At 39.1% G+C, this 20,548-nt stretch overlaps 1 protein-coding gene across 11 annotated transcripts in view; it reads right to left on the reverse strand.

Moving 5' to 3' along the window:
* ptprub (protein tyrosine phosphatase receptor type Ub) overlaps nucleotides 1-20,548 on the reverse strand; it is a 193,237-nt gene that overhangs the window by 139,808 nt on the left and 32,881 nt on the right. For 10 of the 11 annotated variants that reach the window (XR_007140115.1, XM_047811098.1, XM_047811100.1 and 7 more), the window contains exon 2: nucleotides 2,930-3,058. Coding sequence is in view for 10 of the 11 variants with exons in the window: in XM_047811098.1 (XP_047667054.1) it covers nucleotides 2,930-3,058 (129 nt within the window). In the remaining variant the exon portion in view is untranslated. The remainder of the gene's footprint in view (nucleotides 1-2,929; nucleotides 3,059-20,548) is intronic. The other variant, XM_047811097.1, reaches the window with a different exon arrangement.

The raw sequence follows: 20,548 nt of genomic DNA on the forward strand, positions 1-20,548 counted from the left end.
CACACACACACACACACACATCCAGGACTTAACAGTCACTAGATTCTGGACTTACTGTTAGACAGACCCCAGGCAGTCAGGAAAGGCAGCCAAATATCCTCCCCATTCACATTTAGTACTGGTGCCCCACAGGGATGTGTGCTCGGCCCCCTCTTCATCTATGACTGCTTTGCTAAGCACAGCTCCAAAATGATCTTCAAATTTGCTGAAAATTCAACCACCATGAGACTCATCACCAACGGTGACAAGACATTCTACAGATAGGAGGTCAGAGTGCTTTCAACATGGTGTGATAACAAAAATCTCTCCCCGAATGTCAGCAAGACCTAGGAGATGATTGTGGATTACAGGAAGTCACAGAGAGCGGATCACACTTCTGTCCACATCAATGGGGTGGCAGTGGAGAGAGTTAAGACCATGGAACCTATACCACTACTGAGCCTTCACACAGGTGAAAATGGGGGTGGTTGTCTTCATTATTCCCTTCCTTTTGCATTATTTGTATTTTTTGTTTGTGTGACAACCTTTTGTCCTGTTTTAATTAAGTCATAGTTTTCTGGGAGGAGTCACAAAATAAACTCATGAATCGTAAATCTTTGTTGTTCTTTAATCAATTTCCTTGGTGTCCGCATCTCAGAGAATGCTCCAGGAGAGAGTTGGCTTCTCCAGGATAGCATTCTGACTGACTGCAGCACTGTGGTACACCAGCTGCCCTTCCTCAGACCTCAAAGCTCCTCATAGAGTGGTACAGTAAGTACAGAAGAGCTCATCACTGAACAAACCTCCAGACTTACAGGAAATCTACAAAACACCTTGCTTGAGGAAGGCCTGCAGAATCTTTACGGACTGCAGTGACGCTGCTCTCTACCTGTTTACGGCACTGCTACGTGGCAGGGACTTCCACTGCATCCAATCACGGACAACCAGACTGAAGAACAGTTTTTATCTTCAAGCTTTCTTTCTACTTAACAGCCGGAAGTCCTTCATCTAGCACTGTGACACAGTAGTATTGCCACTCCTGGACATTTAGATACTATTCAGATATTACTATTTACCATTCACTGTACTTGTCTTTACTGTTCCACCTACCTAATAGCACACATCACTTTTACTCCATCAGTGCTTCTTATTTACATTATTACATTACAGCATCATATCTGAACCTGAGCCTCGTCACAAGCATTTCAATGCCCGGTGTACCGAGTGTTACTGTGCAAATGATAAATAAACGACTCTTGACTTGACTCTTGACACGAACGCTAGAGTACCATAATGGTACAAAGTGTCAGTTGAGCATAACATGACCAATAAGACGTGTGGAATTGGTCTGCTACACAATGTATGCAAACTGTAAGTAAGTATCAGTGTCAGGACAAAACATTAGGAAGAGATAAGTCCCAGGGGCTGGCTCATTGTGCATTATAAATAAGTAAATAAGCATATTGCACATAAATATGAAGTGCAATATGCTTTCTTAATTACAATATTCATAATGGAACAACACAGCTGAAGGCGCTGCAAATACAAACAGACGAATGTTCTAGTGCACTCTTGGCACAATTGAACAGGAGAAAAAAAGAAGGATATCAATTTCTATTTACACTCACATTCTGTCTGATAGTCCTTGCCATTCCTTGCTATCATAACCTAATTCTCTGCTTCCTGATAAACCGTGTATCAGTGGTCTCTAAACACAGAGACTGTCAGGGGCCACTGGCTTTAATTAAACCCGATGGGAAAAATATTCATTACTGCACGGCTACAATGACAGTGGCTAGGGATCTGTGTGAGGAGAATGATCATTATGGGTTATGAAGCACTAGAATATTTTCAGACAGTCCTTGTTAAAATCTGCATTATTTTACAATTGTGAGGCTGAAACTTTCATCTGTGTGTACATACATGAGATGACATCCGTCCTGTGTGTTCTTAAGCAATGGGATTTATTTAAACAGAAGTAGCCTTTCAGCCTCTCCTGCTTTTGCCTTTCACAGTAATTGACCTTTCGAGTAATAGTGTTTTGATTCTTAATTCCCAGAAGGCATTTTTTTTTCCCTCTGCATCTAACTGCAGTGTGTCATGTTTCATTGCTGAAAAGCTTATGTGCTTGTTTATCTATCTCATTATCTATCTTGTCATAGTCTCATTAGCATTCAATCTCTAATCATCTCTTTTCTTCTCTTCCGCTAAATAATGTATGACTGACTATCCACATAATCACAATTACTCATTCGCCACTTTGTTTTGATTTTGCTTTCTTGTTAAGAGCAATTGCATGCAGGTGCATCAGATTAAGAGTGTTTCTCATTAAGCGCTGTAAAGACCAGTTTTCTAATAAACGCTCTAAGACACTGGGCACTGAAAGGCTCTAAAGTTGCCCGTGATGAGAACATGAAGTGTGATAGTTCTTTCATCTAGACACTTGGTGTGTTTTTGTACTAGTGTGTAGGTTTGCCTTTAAGTGTGTGCAATATTAGCACCCTCAGCCGGCCTTACAGATTTGGTGAACATACAGTATGTATTTGGAAATGCAAACAGGAACTGGAGGCTGCTTGCTTGATTACGGCTGATGAATTATGCACAACAGACATCTCAAGGTTGATTTGCATGGAGTCGTACATTCTTAATGAGTTGTCCATGCCCACACCGGTGGAACCCTGTCCATTTTGACAGCAGCTTCTCTCCATGGAGCTGTATGCTCCCAGAATACCCCGTGATGTGAGAAAACAAACACACAGGCTGCCTGTTAATGGGTGCATTCTATTAGTAGCCTATAATCTACAATCTAAAGCAAAAGCTGATTTTCAGCAGCCTGCATGCTGGCAAAACTAAGAAAGGTCCGAATCAGACACTGCTCACTGCCAGCTCATACGATCACACAGAACGGAGGCAGGGGGTGTGAAACAGACTGGTGAACTGGTAAACTTACCAAGCAGAAGATCAGGGGTAGCGTGTGGAAAGGTGTGGGTGCGGAACAGCTGCCAATCAAAATCATCGTCCTCTCCCTGACTGAACTCGCACAAGCTGGGGTCAGAGTCCTCATCAAATGTACACCCTGCTGATTTGAGAGAGAGAGAGAGAGAGAGAGAGAGAGAGAGAGAGAGAGAGAGAGAGAGAGAGAGAGAGTGTCAATCTCCAGTAGTCGGAACACTACTTTGGTTCTTGAGGTTTCTACATCATGCAATTCAACTTTTTATTCAGCTGTTCCAAGGTTATTATTATTCATCTGGTTTTTCTCCGTCAAATTCTTGCCTTCAGAATGTGTATTACAACATGAAGGACATCCTTCTGGGAAACTGTCGTACTGCGGGTCAGCAGCACAGAAACCAAACTCAGCAGCAGAATGTGTCTTATTTTGAGTTCGATTACATCAGACTGTCCCTTTGACGGCATGCTATGGCTGCAGGTGGCAGGATGAATTCAACATTCAGAACTTTCTTGTCTAGAACTTTACTTCCTTGTACAATAAAAGTTTTAGTTTGCACTTTCTGCTGCCATAGAAAATAAAGGAGAAAGACTAACAAATCAAATAACAATGCTTTTTAAACAGTGTGCAACATTGAAAAAAGATATACTGTAGGAAATAGGCATAACACTCACTCAAAAATATAAGTGAGGTAAGTGAGGTAATGTGCAAATTAAGTGTTGAAGTTCAGTCCCTACAGGATTAGTCATTTTTGCGATCACAGAAATGAACAGCAAACTCTGCGGTATTCTGTGGAGCTTGCAATTTTTCAAAATTTCTGCAGATTTGAATCAAGATGCCATCACCATTCACATGGAGTACAGCCATCACAGAAAGTAATTATATACATATCTTCACTGGTAATAGTTCAAATGAAGTATCCTGTGCTTGCAATTTCACCAATTCAAATAGTTTTTGCCTACAGATCAAACCTCAGGACTTGAGAGGAACCTTCCGCTCAGCAGCATCCACGACCCACTGCAGGATCCACTCAAGAGTTAAGCTCCTAACACACAGACTTAGTAATAGACTTAGTGCAAACTATAGAATCAGCTGTGCTCTTATAGACAATTGATCAACACTGTCAGACCAATTAGATCTGACAATACAATATCACTGTGGAATATAATTCCATTTAAAGTATTTTTATCTTTATATCTTAACATATACATTGGGAGCTACAAGTCGGAGAACACTATTCATTCATTCATTCATTCATTTTCTACCGCTTATCCGAACTTCTTGGGTCACGATGAGCCTGTGCCGATCTCAGGCATCATTGGGCATCAAGGGAGGATACACCCTGGACGGAGTGCCAACCCATCGCAGGGCACACACACTCTCATTCACTCACTTAATCATGGAGAACACTAGTCAAACTTATTCTATTCTACATTCTTTACTCATTTAATACAAAATGTTTCATTACAAATGGTATCAGCAGTAAAATGAGAAAAGTAAAAGCTTGTTTTTAAATAATTATACAAATTTATACATTTCTTAGCATCTAATATGTCTCTTTTTTGCCTTAATGACAGTTCGCACTCTATCACAATACTTTTAATGACGGAACACAATTGCACCTGATTGGGGAACCCTGATATTACAACAAAACCATGGAAAGGATGAATCTCAATGAATGTCTGAATGTTTGTACCAGCAAGTTATGTCACAATGTGACGAATTCGCTTAATTTAAAAAATAATCATAATAATCAATAAAACGCTACAAACAAATATGTAACAAGTGAGCCTTGATCACTGAATCTTTCCTTTCTGTTTGGTTTTAATATTGAACTGTTAAGTTCCAGTTATAAATAATAAAAACAAAATTACAATGTGTTCTCAAACCTTTGGCCAACACTATAGGTCAGAGCAACCTGTGGTACAAACATCAGCTAACAGACAAGTTAACATTTTTAAAGGCAATTTTTTCAGCTAGGATCATTTCCACAGTCATAAAGTCAAATCCCTCACTGCTGACTATGAGATTATTACATTTGGACAAGATGAAGCTGTTTACATTAGATTGCTGTAACCTCATCTTTAGCTCTTTGATAGACAGGTAGTACAAGTGAGAAACAGCTTCATGTCAGTCTGAGTATAACACTGCATTTAACAGAATCTGAGGGTTTCAACGCTTTCTAATCAAATTCTACGTCCATCACTTAAACTGATTGTCAACTTACTCTGGGTCCTTCCACCTAAACATGCCATGAATATTTCAGATTCAAAAAATAACCCACTTTGATGTGTTTTTCATACCACAAACTAAAAGAGGTGTATTTTTTACATGGCTGTTAACCCGCTTCTTTTCAACACTTTCTAAAATAGTTCATTTCACACTTCAGATAGAAAAGCTTCAGCAGCACACTCAAACACCTGTGTTTTCCTCTTCAAGTAGTTACTTTTATACAGTAAATTATCAATTTCATTTCACCTGCTTTTCATTATACAGTATAACTTGCAGTGAAATAAAAAACCTTGTCTACCCTCTGTGATTTTGGCCATGATTTGGTCGTCTGAGTTTAAAGGCCGTCACGGTCAGATTTTTACTCCGATGATGTTCTGGCAGTGTCAGAAGATTTCATCTCCTATGATGAGCATCAAACCAAGAACCAATAGGAGCGCTGAACCGGATGATGCACTTAGCTTGACAACTTCAAACCACTTCAGGGAAGATGTCGAAATGAGTCAGATGGAAAGTATGTTTGCTGCTACCTGCCATTTTAGCAAGAGAATGCAGATCTGAACATGTCACGGATTAATGACGTAAAACCCCAGACATGTGTAGATCGATGACGCATATAAATAACCAAAATGATTAAATACTGAAAAAATAGAATGAATTGAAATGTAAAAAAGAAGCATTAGAATATGATGTGCAATATTTGACATGTTAAATGTAGCAACAGTACAGAATGTGCAAACTTTACAAAAAGGAAAGGGATGTATAAAATGTGCAGTTGTGTTACATGTAGTATCAGTAAAGTGCTGTGTGCAGAATGTCAATGGAGTAAATGGGACCTTATGGAATGCTAATAGATCTGTAGTGTGGACATGTCCATGCTGGGGAGGCTGATGGTCTAAAGAAAGAAGCTCCTCCTCTCAGTCTCTCTGTATTAGCCATCGGACTACGAAAGTGCATGTCTATATATTGTCATTCATTCAATCATTCATTTATTGCTGCTCCATAACTGCTATATCATGGTCAGGATCAGGAGCCTGTCATGGGAAAACAGGACAAGGCATAAATACACACTAGCTGAAATGCCAGTCCATTGCAGGACATCATGTACACACACACAAAATCACACCAGGGGCAAATTAAAGTCACAAATCAAGGTGAGAAAAAATAATAATGAATACTGTAACAAAAGCTCAGGCTCAAACTGGAGACCCTAAAGTTGTGAGACACAAACTACTCCTTTACACCATTGTGCTGTATTATTTAACTATAATTATTTGATATTTATTCATTTGGGTAATCTGAATAAAACTGAATGAGGGATTATAGATATATATATATAGATATTCACTGGGTCCAAGAATTTATGCATTGTAATTGCAAGGAGTAAAATCTGTCCATTCGTCTGCGGAATCGAGCTTTAGCAACAGTGGGCAACATTTGTTACTGTGGACATGAACAAATGTATCCGTAAATCATTTGCAGGAGCATCCATCCATCCATTTTCCATACCACTTATCCTACACGGTGTTGCAGGGAGCTTGAGTATCCGAGGGGACTTGGGACACCGTATAGAGGGGGACAGCCAGTCTCAGAACACAGCCAGTCTCAGAGCACAGTCACACACACTATGGACAATTTAGTTTGTCAGCCTACAGTGGCTATTGACAGGGAACAAGCAACCCCTATACACACAGGGCAGAGGTGGGAATCAAACCCCCTACCACAGAGGTACGAGGCCAACATGTTAACCACAAAGGATGTGAATTCATTCTATAAAGTTTGTATTAATGAAAAACTTGTTAGTTCAGAAAAACATTCATATCCTATAGGAGCTTGAGAGCTTTTGTGAATTTATGTATAAAGCAATAATGATTTCCTTCTAATCATATAACTGGCAACAAGTCCATAAGGATAGAATATCTGACAGTTTTGCCATACATAGAGAGAACATTTCTCTGATCCTCTAAAATAGCCTAAAAACCAATATAGACTATTGGTTTCTTGCTGGTTACTGAGGTTTAGTTTAAGGGTTGAGTTCAATGTACGCAAAACATTAATGAGCTGCATTAATGAATATGCCAGTGGTAGTAGTTTAAAAGAAGTATCCTTGTAAAAGAAAGTGAGTAAAAGAATTCTAAACAGAATAACCTGCACACGTACAGTATGTTCCATTTATGATCCTCTCAATGGTGTTGTAACATAACTGCACTGCAGAGATGTCAATGTGCACAGCTGTTAACACTCCAGCACAGGGAATGTCTTTAAATGATGACAATCGCTAACACAAAGACTAGATAAAATCAATTCTACAAATACATAACCAACACATTTATTAAGCAAGCAATATTTTAACCATTCATTTTTAACAACTTCAGTGTCCAGGCAACATGAGCATGAATATAGCCCATATTTCATCATCAGCTTTTTCTTCTCAAATATCCCATCCCACGATGTCAAGCATGACCCTCTCCAAGAAATAATTACATTTTAATTTGGCTCGGCTACAATAGAGCTTGTGCTGCAGCATCAGATTTGAAATTCTGCCAAGGTTAAGAAGCCGCCTGACTAAAGAGCACTGAGGCTTTTGTGCACTCTGGTTTATCCAGTTCATTCCTATTTTATCATGAATGCAAATGCAGTTAAAAAGTCTTAACTTAAATATCAAAAGATAAAGCTCAGGTGTCTATTCAATTTCCAATAGCAGACATCATCATACTGTTTGGCTAATGACATATTCATACAAATTTTATACATAACTCATGCTATGTAAGATTGAATGAAAACAAGTATGAAAAATTATGTTTAATATCCAATATGTAGACAACTGAACCCTGAACCCACAAGCTAAGATACACATCTAAGAGCATGCCCATGCCTCTGCTGGGAATTGTCTGTTAAATAAATCTACAGCACAAAATACAGCCAGCAAAATAAACTGCGGGTCTTGTAGATAGGCTGGTAAAGCTAGCAGGGCAGGAATACTAAAAGAGGAACAGCATGAGATAAGTAGAAAGTTGTCTGAGAATCAAAAGTATGAATCATCTACTAAGGTAGAATGAAAGATGGTGATTTGTTGAACACCTCTGGGTTATCTCTACCTTGCCAGAAGTTTAAAGTGTGTCCTGCCCAAATATATGTATTCCCTTTTTCATGTTTTATCTCAAGCGCTTACTGCTTTCGTTAAGGAGACTGATGTTCTCAAAATGTGGCTCCTTAAATTATTTTGGCTGCTGCCCCCGAAAAGATTTGCTCTTGCTTCGGCATTTAAATCAGTGTTTGTATTGAACTGAGAAATCACTAAGAGGTGAAGTGAATAGCACTGTAAACAGTCAGTTCTCAAACGTGCTGTGCTTGAAACAGGGAAAAGGGCACATGCAAGGATCTGAGTGACTTTGACAAAAGCCAGATTATGATGGCTAGACGACTGAGTCAGAGCATCTCCGAAACATCCGGTCTTGTGTGCTGTTGCAGTGGTATGCGGTGGTTATTATCAAAGGTGGTCCGAGACAGAACAAATGGTAAACCAGCAACAGGATGAAAAATTACATTTTCTTTTACAACATGTGGAAGGCCGTATGAGTGTGTGTTATTTACCTGGGAAAGAAATGTCAGTAGAATGCACAATGGGAAAAAGGCAAGCCAGCAGAGGAAGTGAGATGCTCTTGACAATGTTCTGCTTGGAAATCTTGGATCCTGCCACTCCACAGTAGTGGATGCTACCTTGCTGACATGTACCACATACCTAAAACTGCTACAGATCATGTACCCCGCTTTATGGAAAAGGGAGTCCCTAATGGCAATGGCCTCATTTGGCAGGATAAAGTCCCTCGAAACACAGCAAACATTTCTCTGGGATGGTTTTACATTTATTTATCATATACACAGTGACTTGCATTTATCTCATTTATAAAACTTAGCAATTGAAGGTCAAGGGCCTTACACAGGGGCCCAGGAATTGCAACTTGGTGGCCAGGGGATTCGAACTCATGGCTTTCTGATCAGTAATCCAACACTAACCCACCACTTTCTCCATGGCTTGAGGATTATGACAAAGAGTTCCATGTGTTACCCAGATCTCTTGAGGTCTCAATCTGTTCGAGCACATGTGGGCTGTGCTGGTCAAACAAGTCCGAGCCACAGAGGCTCCACCTCACAACTTAAAGAACTTAAAGGATCTGCTACTAAAATCTTGGTACCAGACACCACAGCACACCTTCAGAGGTCTAGTGTCGTCCATGCCTTGATGGGTCAAAGCTGTTTTGGTGGAACAAGGAGGACCTACACAATATTAGGCAGGTAGTTTTAATATGAAGGCTGATCGATGTACATGCAGCACTGTTAATGAATTCCAGATCATCCCAGATTCATACAGAATATATGAAACTTTCTTTAGTTTTGTTGTGTTATTTACAAAAATTTGATTCGAATAAGCACTTCGCCAGGAGTACAGATGCTTGAGAGACCTATTACAGCACCTCTGAGTTATTATATGCTGATTTCCTATTCCTAAACTCATTGTTACATGTGCATACACTCCAAAAATTAACACCTTGTTAATTACCTTTTTAACTACTGCACTGAATATGCATACAAGGGTTACAAGTGCTGCTGTTTATAAAAAAAAATCAAAACTGTGCGAAAGGTGTCTTATTATTATCTCCCTGTAATAGCTCTCTTGCTGAGATCACCTGCTTCTGTCAGACCGAGAGGCTCTTTTTTTAACCTGGCTCATGTAATTTCATGATGGATGGAATACATTACAGTGTCTGAGCGACAAGGAAGAAACAAACTCCCAGAACCTTCCACTTGCACCAGAATAATGTGTAGAGTTAAGCAGGAAACCTCCATAATCCTCGTTCTTTCCTCCATTTTCTTTAGTTCCTCATGCAATCACTACATTACTTCACTACAGCTGGGAGGAAGTGACACTGCTCAGGCTCTGGATACGTGTCTCATTAGAATTGCTGCATACAGGCCGAGCCAGGAAGCACACACAGACAAGCTCTGTTAGCCCTGGGATGAGTGTCTCACTGTTCTCTCCTCATCATACAGGTTTCTCTTTCAAAACATGCCAAGTGGGTAAGACTACTATGTTAAACAAAGCTATTATATAAAAAAGGAGTGTTGTGCAGTATTTGTGTATTCACCTTTAGTTCATTGTGAAGGTAAGCAACACGTGTGGGAGAAATTGGAGGAGCCCAGGAGAGCTCATCCTTGTATGAAAAGGCTGTTTGGTTTTTGGGGGGAAGAGCAGGAGTCAGCATGCAGGCAGGCTGCTGGAATACTAAGTGAGAGGATGTGAGGCTGAAAAGACAGCAGCTCAAGTCCAGAGAGAGGCGAGCTCTCCAACACACCTGCTGCTGGAGCTTGAGTTCACAATGCTGTGCAGAGCCCAAAAACCTTTCCATGGCTTTGAGCTTCTAAGCCTATGGAGACTGCCTCAGAAACAACCAACATAAGATATGCTCCCATCCGCAGAAATAATGCTCTAAAAACGGCAGACAGTACCAGAAAATAGAATGCATGCATGGGGGATTCAGGGTTGCCAGAGTGAATGTCCAAATAATCGTTTAGACATCACCCCAGTTTACAGCAATTCGGCTCAGAAATGTAACTGTAACATAAACATCTATAAACAGCTACAAAGCCATTTGATCAGCCCAAGATAGCAAATAATAGCCAAGAGGAATCCGGCTTAATGTGGCAACATGGAACAAACTGGTGGAACCATTTAAACATCTCGATTATGCTAACTACATGAGAGCAAAATAAATCATTTCTCATTACCAGCCAAAATGATTTATGTAATTATTTTATTTTGGTATATTACAATGTGAATTTGGGCCATTTTCAGGCTTTCAGACACACATAAAAACCTAAAATTGAGTAAAAACAGAAAGGACTAGAAAATATTATATTAGTTTTCTCCACATTTTATAGAATAGGAAATGTTAACGCTAAATTAAGTTTAAGAGCTGATCTCAGTCTCCTCATATAAAGAGAAAAGCTGCAGACCTTTATACCTGTAAGCCAAAGGTGCTGAAGCTGATACTTCAGTTTCTGCTGTCACAGGTCATTGGAGTGCTCATGAAACGGCAAACAAAACGTTAAATAACATTTTTTTAGTTCCACCACTACATATAAAAGAAACATAGATGGTCACTTGATGTCATAAAACAATGGAGGACAATGTTGTTATCTAAATGCTGAAAAGACTGAAAGCTGATTGAGGAAAAAAAAAGGTACTATGAGGATTATGTTACTTAACTTCTCAAGTAAATTCAACACCACGCAGCCTACGTTGTATTCTTTCTGGCTAACGTCAGATGATAAATCCATCCAATCATGAATTTATGTGACTTCAAGGCTGTCAGACATAGCTGTGAGCCAAGAAACCTCAACTGTCTACCTCCAATTTTAGATTACACCTTGATTCTTGTCATATGAAGAAATATTTGATAAGACATCCATTGCAGGGGGTGAAACACTATATGATTCTGGTGTCTTGGTGAAAGACTTGTTAAATGATAGAAATCGAACCAGCCACAGTTAAACTAAAGCGTGTGATTTCAGCAGTCTTTTACGATTATTACTTGTCACACTGTATGAGATGATCCCAATAAAACCTTTAACAGTCTGTACCATAACAGGAGTTCACATAAACAGAAAAAGGCCATTGGTATAAAAATAGCCACGTTATGCCTAGTGAAAACACACATTAATGGGGGAAGAAAAGAAGATTTCTGAGTCATTTGTGGCTGGATAATTGAGGACAACATAGAATGTTTTTAAGGGTATTAAGAATTATTTTTCCATTTATTAGAATAAATGGTAGCTTTGCAACTCACTGTAAAAGGTAGTAGGCATGTAGGCTGCTAAATTTCAGTCGCATGCTTTGCAGCAATGGTCACTCAGTGAGATTTTAATAAAAAAAAATAAAAAAAAGGTCTGACACTGCTAGACACAATAGCACACTACATTATGTGTGCTCAGATTCATGACCAAAGAAAGACACAAAACAAAAATGTGTGATTTTTGTCAGCAACCATAAAGTCCAAACTCCAAACAGGATGTCCGTGTCCTGGGCCCACCGTGAGAGTGATATTTTACAAAATATTCCAGAATCACCTCCCTTTCTTGAAGAGATTGAGAGCTTTCGGTACATGCTTTTACTCCGCATTTAGTCTGGCATAGCTAATCTATGCTGGAGTGTATTGGGGTAATATCATTAGCAAGGTGCCACAACCAATCTCAATAAACCCATCTGTTCTAGGTGTCGCACTAGATTCATTGGAGGCAGCGGCAGGAAGGCAGACACTTTCTACATTTCCAGTCATTATGGCCAATAACCTCTATCCTCTGCATGACATTTTGGCTAAATAAACCTGCACTCTCAGTAATAAACTAAAACACCTGTACTGTGCACCAGTGGCATGGTGTTTCCTACAAAAGCAATTAAGCTGGAAAGCAAGTCATCTTAATATCAGCGAAGCACTGATCTGACTATTTTCACAAAAAGGGCACAGTGTTATCTTGCATTATTCTGTGCATTATTGTAATGCATTAGTGGCACTCACCTCAAACTTTCGCTTTTGTACTCTGTTGTACTCTTTGAAATTGTATTTATTTTCATATTTCGTACACTTGACTATCAAAGCTCTTTTTATGCTAAATGTTACATGTTTTTCAAGGTTATTGGTATTAGAGATGCTCAGTGCTCAATAGATAATTGTTGTGTTTGTGTCTTCATTATTACTATACAACATAGAAAACTTAAACCATGTAAAATCTCTTCTATTAGTAGTATATAGTAATATTTGTGTAAAATGATTTGCCTTATAACAACATGGAAAGCCATGCTATATGTACTGTATACCCTACATGCAGTGTTAGCACTTTTTATCTAAAGACTCACTCATCTTCTCGCTTTACAGACTTTAATGCCCTCCAATGTTGTTAAAGGAAGTATGGCAAAAAACCCAAATATACCAATAACCCCAAATAGTCCTGATGTCATTCCTGTGTTGGGAAAGTTAAAGGTACTGCAACAAGGTAACGAAACTGGAGACTCCATTTCAAGAAATGCTACACATCTCAACACAAAAAGCTTCACAACAACAGCAATTACATTTTAAGGCATTTTGTTAAGCATCCACAAAGTCAATACTGTGAAAACTGTAAAACATTAGAACAACACAGGATAAATGCTGAAGCTGGTACTATAATCCAAGCCACACTTTTATAGAACAAATAATCAACATCATCTGACCAGCTTTCAGCCCCGCTAGTGGTATAAGTGACATCTACAGTAATAACAGTCTGCTAATTGTAGAAGAAGAACATAAAACGTCACATTGTGAAATGTATTAATGCGTTTGGTAAGTTTGCATATTGTCTGGGATTCTAAGTGTGTTTTCCTGTGTGTGTGTGCGTGTGTGTGTGGGTGGGTGTGTGTGTGTGTGTGTGGGGGTGTGTGTATGTGTGGGTGTGTGTGTTTTATTTGCATTAGCAGCAGGGAAAGAACACTACAGCAATCACCAGCCTGTTGAACAGAAAACGCCTCATGGTCTTTCACCCTCAAATGAAGCTAATTAAAGCCAGTGTAGAAAAGGAAATTTGTGGTGGTGCAATGGAGCAGAAACAACAGCTCATCCCATATCACCTCACACTGAGTCAGAAGGACAGCATAAATGCAGTGGAACAGAATTCAGGAGCAAGTTTGGGGTGCATGCAGGAAACTTTAGATCCCTAATATCTCTAATATTTAGAGAGCTAATAAAAAATAAATAATTAAATTTTTTTATCAAATAGTACATCAATTGCTATGACACTAAATATCTGGATTAAAGCGTTCACAGCACTACTACTGCCTGTCTTTACTCAAATGGGCCACCTAGCCCAGAATCTCACGCTTGACATATTTGGCATGGATGTTTGACTGCCTCCAGTAAAAATATGTCCAGACCAAATCTGTTTTAATTAGCTTCCTCTCTTCCTCTTTGGGCCCTGCAGTTAAGTGGTGCTCCAGTGGTGGAGGGCCAATCCGCTATCAGCATGGAAACAGATTTACTTGATGAGTTGGAATTACAGAAGCCAGTTTGCCTGCAGGCCATGCAGCCTACACATACACGCAACATGCACATTCGCATACACATTTCTACACTTTTCTGCGTAGAAGCTGACGGGACAAAGACTGCTCATGCTGAATGCTAATGGTGCATATCTACTACACTGTGTTGAGGAATGTTCAATCATTCACAAGAGTATCATGTAGGAGTAAGAGAAAGGGTATGCTACTAAATACCTAGCTGTCTAACTAATATACCTGATACTAAGATAACCATGCATGTTACCTTAGCTAGCTTGAAAAACACACATACACATTGACTCACTTACATTTTATTATTTAGTCCTCAAACTAGCTAATGTAACATATAGTTATAGTTATATTATCTTAGCTTTGTTAGGTTATAGCTAGTATTAGATTAAAATTACTATACATGTAACATTAGCTAGCCTGAAAAAAACAAGTAAAATGGTTCACTTACCTTTGTATTTGAAAGTCTCCAGCTAGATATTGTAGCATGTATAGTTATCTTTGTAGCTGTGTTAGTTAGCTAGCTAAGTACTTGGTAGCATATCTAACTAACAGCTAGTATTAGGTTAAGATAGCTAAGCTAAATATTAGAAGGCCTCAAAGTGGGAGTCAAATGAGATAAGTTTTGGTTTCTGAGAATGCAAATGCACTCTAAAATGCTGTATATAAAGGCAGGAATGCAAGAATATTTTCCAACCATTGCAGGAAATGTGATAGCTCAATGGGTAAGGTATTGGCATATTGAGCCAAAAGGTTCTGCGTTCAAATCCCAGGACCACCAGACTGCTAATGCTGGGCCCTTCAGCAAGGCTTTTAATCCTTCAATTGCTCTGTTGTATAAAGGTAAATTGCTTTGGATATTGGTGTCTGCTAAATGCCACAAATATTGAAGATGTTTTTTGAGTGTAATGTAAAATTATATGAATACAAGTTTACAGCTATATCAGTATGTGCTATATTGGTATTTGCACTAAACATTGCCATTCTGATTTGTATTTACTGCATGCTTGTGTCTGTATGTGTGTGAATTCCCTATGAACTCCTCCTCACTTCAAATGCAAACGCTGTGTGTGATTCTCAGTGGAGGCAACAAAAAGCACCCTCAGATTTCCAAACAGAACCCCTGAGATGGACAGCTGGAGAGATGAGAGGAAGCACTCTGGAATCACACATGTGTTTGCATATGCTCTGTCAGCTCAGAAGCAGTCAAAGTGAAACTAAATAAGCAGCCTTCAGCAATATATGCACACATCACCTCTACTTGTGCCATCTCCAAACTCCAGAATCGCTCTGAATCCTCACAGCAACACCACGCACTCAAGGTATCACAAAGAAAACAACATTGGTAGAGCTAGAAATATGAAAGAAATGAAAGAAGACTGCAAAGAGGAAGAGAATGCTAAACACAGCAATAGACAGTCAGTGTTATGCAAAATTCTGTCACTAGCTTTAGACATGTCCTGGAAGTGAACTTAGTCTTGGGTTGAACACTGAGAGAAGTGGAATGAGACCAACACATGAACCGGTTAAATACTATACAGCACTGTCCAGCATCACACAGCTACAGAGTACAAATTGCAGTGCTCTTTTCGGTTATAGAGCCCCCGCGGTTCAGTAAATCTTTCTTGCACTGTTGAACTGGAGAACTTTCATCCATGCTGAACTGAATAAAGTAATTTGCAGCTACATTTTTAGTGATAGTACAAACTATAGATGGTGTCGCTTCACCCACAATGTCTACACAATACAAATATGATTCAACTTATAGTCACTGTATCTCTGCTCCTTGACCAGGTTCTTATTGGAAAACTACATAAGGGGTCTTTGTGGTAAAATAAAGGTTAATTGAAAAGAGTGAGGAAGATACTATTGGTTCTGGAAAAGCTTCACCAGAATAGCCCCTTAAAGGTCCCTGAAAAAGACAGAAGCTGAGAAGGATATAGCTAAATGCCATCCATGAGTCAGTGAAACAGACAGGGAGACTATTGCAGCCATGTCAAGTCAAGTGCAATCCACTTACCAAAAAGGATGCATTTTTCCCACAAAAGCACTCAATCTTTTTGAAGAACTATTTCACAAACCTAATTGAAAGAGGTACCTGCAACCTCCATTTGTTGGAAATGTTCATTTGAGAAGATATGAAGAGAGAACTTTCTCACCTTTATTGGTTTGAACATATTATCAAGCATTTCACTATGTTTGAAATACAATTCATGTGTAATAGAGGGATATTAGCGTGGACAGGATACATTTTGTGCACCTCTCCGGTTTATGTCTCTTGAAATAAGTTGCTTTATTACATTGTTTTGAGAGATAATAATCAGCGCAGCACAGAAAATAGTGCCAAGAATCACTAGGCATATTTTATAGCTAACTACTAATGATCGTTCATTTGCTCCTAGATAGAGCTTTAGTACACATCTAAATTTGTATGCGGAATATTTATCTAAAAAAGAGAGACTTGTTAAAAAAATTTGCTGGAATAGTGGAAAGAAGTCATCTGCATAGTAATGAGGCAGAAAGGTGGCACTAATACGCCACAACAGTGTGCTGATTAAGGTGCAGGCATTCCTCCCTGCCAACTCAACAAGGTAAGCCAGCCCTGTCACACATTTTGATATGCCAGTCAGGCAACAGAGAGAGACTGAATGTGGTTAAATTAGTCTGTGAAACAGGAAAAGGCAAGCCAAGTGAAAGAGAAGTAAGTAAGAAAAAAATAAAGCACAAGAAAAGCAAAAGAGTGACATAGCCAGAGCAGATTCAGATGCTTAATGCCTTGCGGGCAGCAGGGGGCAGTGTTTGAGCCACCCGCTGTTTAAAGGCTAATTAGAACAGCTTCTGGTGAAAGCAGAAACACCTAGGGCGTGGACTCACTCCAGGACACACTTCCTCACTTCAAAGGAACTTTGTCGGAGAGTCAGCTTTCCACTGATGTTGACAAACGGTAGCAAAGCTTGTCTCTCCCTTATGGTTTACTTTTATCAGTCCCTTTCTTTTTCTCATTTCTACTAGAGCAGTCAAGGTCATGTTCAGAAACACTAGCAGGCCACTGAGACCTCACCAACAGAAGCCTTGGGGTTGTTTATATGACCGAAAACAAATTCTACATCAGCACAGCCAAGGCATTAAAGCAAGAGGTCCGGCATGAGCAGTATGGTATGCTGGAGCTTTGCTTTAATTTTGGGGGGATTTTACTGCATAATTAAAGTTTGAAGAGTGGCCATATGCTCTATGTTACTGGCTGTGACTCTGTAACTAAAACTTGACTGGGAACAGGTGAGAGAAAAGACATGCATCCTGTAAGTGCTCTTTGCCATCTGTTACTGAAATCGTTGTTCTAATGGTAGACATTTACTGGTTTATTTTTATCCCAAAGTCAATGCCTCTGAATATATTAAAGGTAAAATGTCTCCAATGGCTCGTAACACAAAAAGGCCTTTCATCACGTTGCTATAAATTCTACAGTTTCCCTGTTCTTCACATAATTTACATTTCACTGTACAGATGTGCACAAATCACCTCAGAGCATTTGTTAAGGTGTTAGCAAATACACCTTTTTTCAGCCATGGATTTTGCCTGGTAGCAAAGCAAAAATGACACAAAACTCTGTTGGCCTAGTTATCTGAGCACTTTATCTGCTAATGGGCATACCATGTACTAGTTTCGAGCTTAATAACAGTTAGCTGAACTGTGCATTCCTATCCTAGCAGGAAGTTGTCCCAGTCAACCTCAGCCAGACTCAAGACATTCCAGCATGAACACGACTAATCACCCGTAGCCCCCTCTTAACTCTCCCTTTCTCTAAAGCCAGTCTTTTCTACATTGCGCTGTTCACTGGGATTTCATCACAGCAGGAAAGCATGCCTGGCTTCTTGTATGGTAAATTGGATTTATGCAGACAGTTAAAAGCCTGGACCTCATTCTGCACCTTTTTTCTAATACAGCCATCCTCTGAGACATACAAATAGAGCATCAATAGATGCAAAGTGTTATTAGCAACTAAATGACAAAAAGATTACATGTTCCTGTTCTCTCCCAATCCCTAGATAATTCGTCTTTCCTCATATCCTCACTGATGGCTTTAGATTGCAGTAGAGCATGCGCTAGGCTTTTAAAAGCAAGCAAAATTAACAATGGCTTGCCATGGAGATAATGAAAAAGTCACTTCCTATTGGGAGCCGTAAGGCAGATAGTTTAATTACATCGCCATTTTTAATTGAACAGGAATTATGTACGTTCTGAGCGGTAATGAAATATCTCAAATACTTCCAACCTAGTTAGTGTTAAGCCCAGTCATTTATCATAACGGCACCACATTTTTTTTGCTTTATTCTCTGGTGGAAGAAAACCTTTGATGAAATTTTCATCACAAGTATAACCTTTTGGACTAGACGTTTGGAAAAAAGAAAGAAAAGACTAAATAAATAAATAAACAGTGCGATAGAACACGCTATTGGAAAAAGATAGGCAGAAAGCCTTGATCAGGAAAACACAGAAAGTTTTTTTCACAATGTACAAGTGCAATGAATTTACCAGGCATAAAGCAAATATTCAGGGCCCAAGGTCAGTCATAAATGTCTTTGCGTATATAGGAGGCCCTCTATAAACAAGTGTATTTCCATGACCTTCCACTGACAGAGCTGTGAAGGAGTGCTGTTAAATCTTACAGCAATGTAGTTTCAGACACCTGTCTAGAAAACTTACAATCAACAGAAGTAAGACTCATTTCGTATTAACTAGATGTGATAAAAAAGGCTTGAGGACAGCAGAAAACTACTGTACAGTGTATCCTCATATGACTTAATATAATCAAGCCTCAGGGCCTGTTAAACCAGATTACACTCTGACTCACATTAACAGTAAGTGGCTTAATCTGTAGCACAATTTCCAAGTCTAAGTGGTGATCCAAGTCATAATATGTCTTGTTTAAGAACAATCACTGGTCTAGTACAACAGAAAAAACTTTACAGCTAAAAGTTGATAATGATTGTTGTTGTCCATAGTTGGGTTTTGTCACAGGTTTTACACCAGATGCCCTTCCTGACACAACCCTCCCGGTTTATCTAGGCTTTTGACCAGCTCTGAGAATTAAACCTTCAGTGGCTAGGTTGGTTTCCTGCCCTGGAATCAAAGCTGGGCTATAGCAAAGAGAGCGTGAGATCCTGCCACTGAATCACCAGAGACCAACTGGATAACAATTGTAATTTCTCAGTAATTTTAATTCCCTAATTCTTTCTCCTTGTTCAGGACACCAAACTAAGAGATCTCACTAGGAACTTGACAAGTCAGGTCTAGGCATTATTTAACATCTACTTAACACTTTAAATCAAACTCTCTAATAAGACATGATACGAGAACCTCATACAATATAGTTTATCTGATTACAGGGTGGTAATTTACTTCCAAACCTCATCACAATAGCCTAAGTTGAACTCAGGTGGAATCGGAATTTCCCTGGCTATTACAACATGCTTTCAAACATGTCACTGTGAATTAAACCAAATGCCATCAAAAGGTCAGTGCTAGGCCATTTCTACCTAAACTAAGCTCCACTGAACAGCAACAGACCTTGTCACAAACTGTTTACAACAGATACATGGCAGTACATCAAAGTTATTTGTCTTCAGGGATCCAATCGAGTACAATCAGATTTTATTTTTAGGAAAGTATTGCTAATTGTGTTACTGAAGTCAGGGCATATCTAAATTATACAACTGCTTTTTCTTATCCCCTCATAAATATTTCAATCTTTGCTGAGAGACAATTAACAACCCGTGCAACAAGAGGAAGAGGCTGTCATCACCACTGCTGAGGAGCTGTATGTAACTCATTGCTCCCTTGTGAGACAAGTAATACATCAGTGAAAACAGGAACTCACACACACTAATTATTACAAGTGTAGATGAAATCTGGGAATTGGGCAAGGAATAATCCAGTAACGTAAGACTTACTGTTATCTGGAACAAATTTAGATGCTTTGTCTTGATTACTACACAGACATCGGCTATTCTAGTAAGTTTCTTAAATATATACGTATTTACCAATATACATTTAATTTAAGAAAATACAACACTAAATGTTTTATTAAGGTGCTGGTCCATCAAGAAGTGCCAGAACACAGTGAACCTTGACACATGTGTATTAGAGGGATGAACACTATTGTAACCTTCCACTTCTATACCTACCATAGGTGTTGAATTGGGCTGAGATTTGGTGAGTATGAAAGCCATGACATGATTTATGTAATTTTTATATTTAATAAACCATTCAGTGGGGCCAAAGATTTGTGGACAGCT

The sequence above is a fragment of the Tachysurus fulvidraco genome, chromosome 3 (assembly GCF_022655615.1).
Source record: "Tachysurus fulvidraco isolate hzauxx_2018 chromosome 3, HZAU_PFXX_2.0, whole genome shotgun sequence".
NCBI classification, from domain to species: Eukaryota; Metazoa; Chordata; class Actinopteri; order Siluriformes; family Bagridae; genus Tachysurus; species Tachysurus fulvidraco.